The following is a 10,745-nucleotide window of genomic DNA, read 5'->3' as shown; positions in this document are numbered from 1 at the left end:
TTTATCGTCTAATTATTGTGTAAACTAGTAGGTATTGATAATATATAATACCAATCAAAAGATTTGTAAGTGTGGCGCATCGCTACTGAAAGTTTACAGATCTTATAGTAAAGGGTCTCTTCAGTTATTACATGCCCTTAAAAATCTCTTAATTGATTAATTGATTTGTACAGGCGTTTTAGAAATTATAAAACTCCGTTATAAACTATTATCTACTTATTTATTAGCAAGACAATTATTCTATAAATAGATACCTACAGAACTACATTCCACTAAACTATTAAGTTTTGCTAATATAAGACTAAACACTAATGAAATAATTCAAATACATGCAAATGTGTTTAGTGTTAAAAAAAATATGTACAGCAGCATATTAAACGCGCAAGGCGCGGAACACACGAGTACTCGCGTAATGTCGCTGCAATCAAAATCGAGGAAGTGGGGGCGCGAGCAACTTTCAGCTCGGCGACGATACCATATCATCACTGCGTTGATTGATATCAATCGTAAAGCTTCAATCGTCTAATGGACAGCATCTGCGAATTCTTCTAACGCTATTCATCTACATCGACATCAACACTTTGTCTTTTAACATTGTGCAACATGCATAAGGTTAGTAAAAATTACTTATTAATTATTCAACTGCTTCACGCTAGTTTTAATACAATTATCATGCGTTAACTTAATTTAACCAAACCAAAATCAGTCGCGCGTTCCAATACAACGAAGACTTTTAACAATTACCGCGGTGCAAATAATAAACAATGCGATTTTCTAATCGCCCAGGAAGAGTTCAGATATTACAAAGTGAAAAAGTCTGATTATATGTTATCCGACAATCTATATAATCACGGCATTCATAATTTTATCAGTCTCTCCTTTTATCATAAACCATATGATTTTCTGCCGATTGTCAATCGTATTCTCACCTGAAGAAGTTTCTTTACATCAAAAATACTAAAATAATGTGCGTGAATCAAGCGTTGAAGTTAATAATTCGCGAGTTTTGCGATGTGCATGCACTTTTGTTACGTGGCAATGCCGGGCGGCCATCTTGTCGTCGAGAGACAACGCCCAGGCGTTGAGCTTCGATTTCGTGGCTAATTCGAAATGTGCTACTCCAATCAATGCCGATTTTACCGGTAAATATGCTAGGATACAGTTTAACCTTAACGCTTGCATAAGAAGTTTATTAAAAAAGCAAACAAGCCGCATGCTTTGTTATCGTTATTATGGAAGAGAGATATGGTACCTTTACTATCTTAAACTTTGGATATCAGCTTATAACTTGACATAATCACATAGTATGATTACAAATGCAGGTCATTTTCAATTTTCCAACCAATTTCAGCGTTTAAAACTAAGAAAAAACGCAAAAATTGTTTGATTTTCAGCAAAAAATTAATATAAACTAAAGTAACGTACATTGCATCACTAAAAAAACATCTTTATAACTTTTGTAAAATAGTAAAATTATGCTTTTTATAAAAAAATTAAATATTTAGCTATAAAATGAGTTGTTTTTCGTTTAGTAAATTGTACTTTTCAGCTAAATTAAATGATGATCTCAAAGCGATGCACAGTCGGCGTTTATTTGTACTTGTTATCAGTTATCAGCCTTATCTGACGCACCGTTTTCACCTTTACAGTTGCGACTGTACGCCACGTAGCCAGCTTGTGCTCCAAAAGCCGTTGTATTAAATTCCTTGCACACGAAACACTCGAATTCGTACTTTACCTCAATTCCGAGAATGTATCCGCTTCGAATTCGCGCTTGCACAATACGCACACAAAACGCACCCCCAAAACACATTTATTAAAACACACACGTGTGAATTACACTTATTCCACTTAGCATCATGACGCAAACGGATTTATATTAGGAAAATTCAATCCCTACGCGACGAAAACTCAACTATCCGCATGAGTTTATCTTTGTAACTGTTACAGACTGAGATATCTAAAAATCACCCCGCAATTTATACCAAGATATAATAAGATAAACCTGTTTGGATGATGATAATAAGCAGATACGTGTACATACATTGATAAATTTTATCTCAGTGAAAAAATTCAAGCCGAGTCCTTCCAGGCGGTGCTCAGCTGGTGCTTTTAGGTGTGTTAGAAGGGTTGCAGAAAGAAGCAGAAGTAATGCAAGTATCTAAGCAGTATATTTGTATTGCTGATGACATCAAAACTCCGAAAGAAAACAAAGAAAACGTAGTTATTTTCAGTTATCTAAGAGATAAGTTAAAGATGATAAAATTACCTACTAGGTACACTAATTTTAGTTAGATTGCAACAATTACGTAATGAATTAAAGCAAACTGCGTGTTTGTGCAATGCGTGGGACGGTAAAATGGGGAATTTCCAGCTGAATTAGGTCGCAATGATTTTTTTAAAGCGTCATAGTCATAAATTCGGTGTTTGCGCTTACTCATCACTTCCGATGTTGTCTCAAAAGTATTAAGTTGTAAATAAAATCAATATTCAAAAATTTATCCCAAAAAATTTGTAAAAAATTAATTTTTAGTTGTTTTGGCGATTTTTTATTAAATTTATAAAAACAATAATTATTTTATATTGAATGAATGAATTTAGAAAGAATGTGTTTTATTGTTAATATACATGTCCGTTTGGAGGCTCGTGCCATCGACAAACAGACGCGCGCGTCTCGTTCAATATTGAAACAACCGAAAAACGGAAATCCTCCGTTCTACGACTGTCGCGATCGCTCGCGTTCCTACCTTTCGTGTGTTTTAGTCGCCGATCTTACCTCACCAAGTCATGACGTGTAAGGTAAACGCCGCAGTATTTCACACTCGTCGCATATTGTTTCATGCTCCTGAATAAAACCATATTAATATCACACAGATGACCGAACCACAACCACCTCAGGAGGACGCCAGCGAGCAGTCTCCTGAACCACTTCCACCTACCGAAGAGGCAGTGAAAGGCGAACCCAATACCCCGGAGACATTGACCGAACCGGTACCACCTGAATTGGTACAGGAAGAGATTGTTGAAAACCAAGAGATTGTAGAATACTCTCATCAGGAGATTGTAGATCAAGGTGATAGTCAGGATCAAGTAGAAGAGGAACCAACCCCGGAAGTTGAAGGTGGTGAGGTGTTGACTTCCGTTCAAGGTATGGTCGAGGAAGAAGGTGAAGAAAGAGAGGCGAGGAATGTTGCAATTTCACCGGGGACACCAGGACCATCACAGGATATGTCTCCGCAACCACAACACCATGTGCTGCTACAACATCCGCAACATCAACATCTAGTCCAAACTAGTGAGAATAGTGTAAAACCCACTAACACCTCAGTTATTCGTACGTTGACTTCGGATGGTAATATTGTCGTGCGGCATGAAATTGCGCACCTGCAACAAGTGGAACCTGGTGTTCATATGCAGGCAGGACCTTCACAGCAACACTTACAACACCAACAACATCAGCAGCATCATCACCAGCAGATACAACAACAGATACAACCATACATTTCGAATTCGTTACCGAATGCTGAAATTTATGAATCTGAAGATGGGCAGCTTTCTGTGGGACCACCGACTTATACCTATACCACGATTCAGGATCAGGAGTATGAGCAACTTGCTTATCCTCCAGGTGCAGGGGGATATTTCAATGGTATGCCAGAGGGTAATATTATTTACCAAACAATCCCGTTTGAATCAACTCAAGGAATGGACCCGAATGCTTATCCAGCAAATTATCCTCAGCATATTTTGATACCACCTGATCAGCACATCAATGCACATCGGGAATGTGCTAGTTGCGGCACGCCTGGAGCGACTATGGTTGATGCAATGAACAATCATATTTGTATCAATTGCTATCAAGGTGGTCGTCCTCTCTACCGGCAGGCTGCTCATCCTCCAGCGAGGCATCCAAAGAAATGTGGGACTAATGTGAGTGTTGCATATAAATCTTTTTTTAAATTATTAATAATCATTAAAATTAAAATTTAAGGCAAATAAGGGTCAGAAAGCTGCCACGCAGAATCGTCGTACTGGTGTGGAGTGTGCTAACTGTAAGACAACAAAAACCACTCTCTGGAGGAGGAATAACTCTGGTGAACCAGTCTGCAACTCTTGTGGATTGTATTATAAACTTCACGGGGTCAGTATTTAAATATAATCTGGCGACAATACTAAATATACTCGTGTTATATTTATACTACTATACAAAATGTGTATATTGGGTTGCATATAGTTAACATACAATTTGTGTATTTTTAGGTAAATCGTCCTTTAACAATGAAAAAGGAAACGATTCAAACCAGAAAACGTAAACCCAAATCAAACACGCAGGCTGGTCCATCCACGACTATACAGCATCATCAACAACGCTTGAATGGAATGAATCCGAATATTGGTCATCATCATCAATTTAATCATCCTGGTCAACCCAGTAAGCAAACAATTAAAATCAATCAATTAAAATTAGTTGTTTATTAAAAATATTAATATTTTAGTGCCGTCTACTTCCGGGTATGTTCCGGCTGGTAATTTGCAATATACTGAACAACCACAATACATGCTCCAGCAGGGACCCTATGAAATATTGCACAGGTAAACGAAGTAATTTATTGTAATTGCGTTTTCAGTTAAGTATTTATAATATTTGCATTGTAGCCAAAATCTTCCGGCTCCATTGCAACCAGTGCACGAATACAGGGAACCTGTGACCGTTCCTGCGGGTAATCTTCACGTACAGAATCCCGAAGAGCAGACGACTGTTATCACGTCCACTTCAACCATGTTTCGCAATAATGATCACGACCAGGAGGAGCCCGAAGATCCGAACAACAACAATATGCAGTGATTGTTTTATTGTTATTTATTCTGCATGGCAGAGCTAGTTTGTAAGTGTTTTGAAACGATGAGCTTTCACATCAATTATCTCTGATTTTAAAGGAACGTTTGTAAAACGATAAACAATTTATAGTCTTTTATTTCTTATACGAATACTTATCTATGTAGTTGGTAGGATTAATAGTCAATAGATTTAGGGTTTGATTTAGTAGGTACTTATTATTTCTAATCCTTATTTATATATTCATCTACCTATGATGAAAATAATTGATTTTACAGATATTAAATATCAATTTGTGTTAAAATAACTAAAAAGCATAGGCAATGGATGAAAAACTAATCTATAATATAAAACGAATCGCAAAATCTGTTGGTAAGCGCATAACTCAACAACGCCTAGACGAATTTGGCCAATTCTTTTTTTAAAATGTTCGTTTAAGACCAAGGATAGTTTTTACGGCGAGAACAATTCGAATAATTGCCGGGAAAACCCTAAAGACAGCTTTTTTCTATAGGATAAAAGTTGGCATTGAGATTCAATCATAGTTATAGTTAAATAGTTGAATCCGAGATGGCGTGCTGAAGTGCATTATTAGCAGTTCTTTATATTGATGCGTAGGTTGTGCTTGATTGTTGATGATGCTCGGAAGAGGTCGATAATGCGTGCGGCGTCGAGCGATGTTGATGGTAAAGAGGCCGAGTCGCTCAGCATCCCTTGCTGAGCACCCTCAGCGAATCTGGTCGGCGGTGTTCGTGGCTCGTCGGCTTGGGATGCGGCCTCTTCCGCTGGGGGTAGGTCGCGGATGTTGTGGGCGCGGACTTCGCCGCAAAAGCTGGCTTCAATATAATTAAATTTTAAAATAAAATTGCGAATCATATTGATAGAATTGACAAAAAAACGAATTACACTTTTATTAAACACTACCTGGACGAAGTCGCGGGCAAAAGCTGGTTAAAAATAAATTTTATAATGTAGAATATTGAAATCAAAGCAGTTATCATATGGTAAATGTTTAAAACAATTTTAAATACCTACTTGACAGCCTTTTTAAAAGCAGAATACTTTAGTTCTTGTAATATTATTTTAATATCTTACGTAAGAATAAAAAAAAACATGAAATTTTGATGAATATTGCTGTTATTTTCATTTTCCAAGAATAAATTTCAAAAAAATTGATTAGTTTTTGATTTATTTTAATTAACCACGTCAAAAATGTTTTACCTATCATTTCTTATGTTTTAATATGTTGAAGATTGATAAATATTTGATTCTAATTCTAAATTAAATACAGAAATTAAGAAGTTAAGCAAGTCGAAACCGAAAAATATTTTAAACATTGATTATAATAATCAAAATACTTGGTAGGTGGTAATACATCAGAAAACAAAGCCTGACAATCAAAAAAAAAGAAATAATCTTAGATATGTAAGTACTGAATAAAATTCGAAAGGGACAAAAGTCATGGCGCCAGCGGTAAAACTGCCACCGCCTGCGTGCCTGTGGCGTCGCGTCGTGTGCGCGCGCCACGTGAATTATAGCTTCGATTAATCGCCTGGGCGTGCACCGATTATCCGATAGGAAGGAGCGTCGCACGTTCCGGCCGCGCCAATCGCCATCCGAGCACAATCCCATCAAGCCCCACATCGCTCCCTATTACCTTTATTTTGTCCACTGCTGCAACAAACCAACCAACACCAAAAAATAAAAATAAAAACGCACAACCAAAAAATCATTGGAATTGTCGTTTCTTACAACTGTAACTAAACCAACCTAAAGACAATACAAAACGATGTCCATTATTAAAACTTAAAAGACTGACTACTCTTTCGAAACAAGCTGCAGTAATGCGTCGGCCGGCTTGTCGAACGACATAGTGGACAGGGCGACAAGCCTGTACAGGACTAAATTGATTCCCAACGTCACAAGCAAGCGTATCGAAAAAAAAAACAGCGCAGCAGAGTAAACCAGAAGAATAAGAGAAGAAAAAAAAACGAAGGCGAAGAGGCACTGAGCAGAGAAACTACTTAGGCGCGCGACGTTTTATTTTATGCGCGCCGAGGCTGGAGGCTTTTATTTATGATGCTCTTACCGCGGCGCACGGACCGGCTCTTCGTTCGTTCCTTCTCGGGATAAAAACGCCAGGAGAGATGCCGCGCACGCCAGCGAGGCGCCATCTGCTTCCAGTCCAAGAGGCGACTCTGAATTATTACTGCTGGTGCTTTCAATTTTATCGGCAAAACCACCAAAAATAACCGAATTATAAATAAAGTATTTATTCATTACTTATAGGTATAGATATAAATCCTAAGCCTTTATTTTATTTATAAAAATTTACAAATTTACAAAAAATTTGAATAAAAAATCTTGCAAAATTCTGAAGAAAATTTTTTGACATTTTTGTCGTAGGTAGGTACCTACCTATTATCTCTGTTAATTGTATCACATATGTTTCTATATTAATTATTTTTTACTTCCATCTTTAAAGCGTCAGTTTTTCCACGGTTTTTAAACATAAAAAGAGGTAGGTAGGTACTTTAAACACGGACGACCTAGGCCGTGACTAAAGTATTTTAGTCTAAGGTATTAGTCACGGAGTGAAAATGGCGCCTGCGCATTAGCTTACCGTGCGGAATAACACCATGTAAATTAATAAAAAAAATTATATTAAAAATCCTTTAATTATGTAGTTATGAAGTACCTACTATTAAGAACAATATTATTTCAATATATTACTGAATGTATCATAAACCATACAAAAATTTTACGTAATCGGTTTTTAGGTGTTTTCAATTGAAGTTTCTTCAAAAACGATTTTATTGCGTTTAAAGTTGATTTTTAATTAAGTTTAGTAGGTACCTAAGATGTAATTTAATTTCATTAAAATATTTTTAATATTAAAAATTATAAGTAATTTTAGTAGATATTAAATATTCCTTCCCCTACACCTGCAAATTGAAAAAAAAAAATCAATTTTAATTCAATATTTTTGTATTTTTCAATTATTTTTTCATTAAATTTTAATTTAAAAATAGATTAAGCAACTTGAGCACTAAAATGAACTCGAAATGATTTATTAACTTGGTATAAATAATCACCAGCAAAGCAACCAATCAATGTCGAGCTACCTGTTTTTCGTCTTACGACGCGTCTGCGATCATTTGCATAGCGTCTCGCTTTTCATCATCGCCATCATCATCGCATTAAGCCTATCGCAGAGACGGAATAAATTTAATATTGGAATAAACGCTTTTATCAAAGAATTTCTATACCACCAACGAGCAAATTAATAACACCTCTCTTACACACAAACATCTACAAGTAATAATAATAAAATGTTTAATAAAAATATTTTCAAAAATATGAATTAATTAATATTTACTTCTACTGTAAAAAAACTAATGAAATTAACAAAATTTTATTTTAAAAGTTAAATTTGTTTTCATTGAGCTTTTAAAACAAGCGTAGAAGTTAGAATATTATTGCTAGTCGTAAAGGAATAAAACAGACTGTAAACATTTATGATGATGTGGTAGGAGAATGTCAAATATCGGCGTAATTAACGAGTCGGTAGCGTGTCGTCATTATCATTTGCTACTATGTTGGTAGGTAGGTAGGTATCTACTAAAATTACTGGAATTATGATTAAAGACGTAAAACTAACAACAAATAAACATTACTTAACTAATTTTAGGGTGTAATTAGGAAATTACAACACTTTGTTAAACACATCGTACAAATATTCATTAAAAATATTATTACCTATGAACATTATTCGGTAAATTAATATTTTTTAAGTTGAATTAGTCATTACGTAGAGTTGTTCAAACACGTTTTTGAATTATTCAACTTAAAACCAATTTTTATTTAATTTATTTTGGGTAATAAATTAGATTTTGGTAGTTTTTAGTAATGTAATTACAATTTAAGTTAAATATTAAATTATTAAATATTTATATTTTGATTTTAGCAGATAAATATTGCTTTATGATTAATAAAATTTAAAAACTCATATTTTTCCTGTCAGCTTAATTAAATTTATCTTAGGTATTTGTCATAGGTATAAGTAAAATAATATTAATTTATCAATAATATAAAAATGAATCGCAAAATCTGTTGGTAAGCGTATAACTCAACAACGCCTAGACCAATTTGGCTAATTCTTTTTTTTAAATGTTCGTTAAAATCCAAGCATGGTTTTTACGGCGAGAAAAATTCGAATAATCGCCGGGAAAACCCTAAAGACAGCCCTATAGAAATAGGATAAAACAAGGCTGGCCAATGGATTTTCCTGGAGGGCCAATTTTTTAGAATGCGGCAGCACCGGGCCACAGACTATGGCCATTCGTACATAAAATATTATACATATACAAAAGTTCCAACTTTGGTTTGTGCGGCGGGCAAATTCAAATGTCCTGGCGGGCCACCTCGTGGCCCGCGGGCCTGGATTGGCCAGCCATGGGATAAAAGTTGGCATTGAGATTCAATAATAGTTATAGTTAAATAGTTGAATACGAGATGGCGCGCTGAAGTGCATTATTATTAATTTTTCATATAATTAATTTCTTTAAAATAAAATTGCGTATCCTATTGATAGAATTGACACATAGGGAAGGTAGCCTAATTTGGACCAGCGCCTAAGTTGGACCACCACGATATCCGCGGACTGTTGAAGTTTGTGCAAAATAGACTGGCCCCTCGTTTTACTCGTATTTATAAACAATTAATGCAACTATTTGGGTTAAAACTTGCCGCGTGCTTTCGTCGTGGCAACAACTTCGTGTATCATTGATTATCAAATCTATTATAACGACGTAAGTGCAAGAGCTGTCAAGTCGTTTAAGCGTTAGTTTTACTGATTATTATATTATCATCAGAAAGCTTCTTTATTTATCTATAATTTATAGTATTAATTTTGAGAGGTTATGTTATATTAAGATTGTCGTTGATCATTAAATATAAATTCTTCAAGTTGCCCAAGTTGGACCGAAGACAGGCACCGGGGTTTTAACAGGAAAATGTATATCATTTTTCGACCTCCTAGAAAAGCTTGTGGACGAGCACAAATCTTCGAAATGATCCACTGTATGAAATGCCGCACTTTGGTTTATACAAAATGTGCTTGTGTTAGTGCTAAAACTAAAATTTACTATTGTGTCAATTGCCGTTAAAACCATGGTCCAATTTAGGAAACCGCGCGGTCCAATTTAGGAAACCGGTTTCTTAATTTGGACCAAAACACAATTTTTTAAATTGAAATTTGAGGGGTATAAATATAATTTTACTTAAACCAAAAATATCATTTTGTTGGTAAGCCTTGTGAGTTACTTTTCCGCTACTTAATTTTTATTGACAGTTTATATGTGGCTCTATAAATCAAAAATATAAAAATGGTCCAAATATGGCTACTCTCCCTACCTAATACCTATGTCTTGAACTAGAGAGTAAGCACGAATTATATTTTTCTTAAACACTACCGGGACAAAGTCGCGGGCAAAAGCTTGTTCATAATAAAGATATGATCATATATTGGACCTTAGTAATTTTTATACTATTTAAATTTTATTATTGATAATTAAATGTAATTTTAATTGGAAATATATTTTTATTTTGTTTTTCCCATTGTTTTTCCCATTTTTATTTAAAAAACAAGAAATACTCTGCAAAATAAGTTAATCAATTCGTTAAAACTTGCTTTAATTTTTCTATAATTTTTTTCTTGGACTTATCTTTCTAAAATCTGTTCCAAAATATTATTTTTAATATTTTATTAATTTTTTAATATCAAACTTTTAGTATTTTACCAGAAAATCCAATAATTTAAAAATTAGCATACACGGTCAGACATTCTTAAGCCCCCTCTCATGAAAGCCCCTACCAATACGAGGCGCGACGCGCAGCTGAATAAAAA

General features: G+C 34.9%; 1 protein-coding gene across 1 annotated transcript; it reads left to right on the top strand.

The window, feature by feature from the left end:
• The first annotated feature begins 452 nt into the window (after nt 1-452).
• Nucleotides 453-5,044, top strand: LOC135795581 (transcription factor GATA-3-like). The gene is made up of 6 exons (XM_065307297.1): nt 453-612; nt 2,875-3,930; nt 3,992-4,141; nt 4,261-4,432; nt 4,497-4,593; nt 4,657-5,044. The coding sequence occupies exons 1-6, from the start codon at nt 604-606 to the stop codon at nt 4,844-4,846; spliced, it is 1,674 nt and encodes a 557-aa protein (XP_065163369.1). The 5' UTR covers nt 453-603; the 3' UTR covers nt 4,847-5,044.
• Nucleotides 5,045-10,745: the final 5,701 nt, after the last annotated feature.

The sequence above is a fragment of the Atheta coriaria genome, unplaced genomic scaffold, assembly GCF_025399875.1.
Source record: "Atheta coriaria isolate IRGN ID8LTWV9N9 unplaced genomic scaffold, Caltech_Dcor_3.1 hic_scaffold_7_pilon, whole genome shotgun sequence".
Lineage (NCBI taxonomy): Eukaryota > Metazoa > Arthropoda > Insecta > Coleoptera > Staphylinidae > Dalotia > Dalotia coriaria.
The sequence above is the reverse complement of the archived record's forward strand: the minus strand, read 5'-3'. Positions and strand labels throughout refer to the sequence as shown.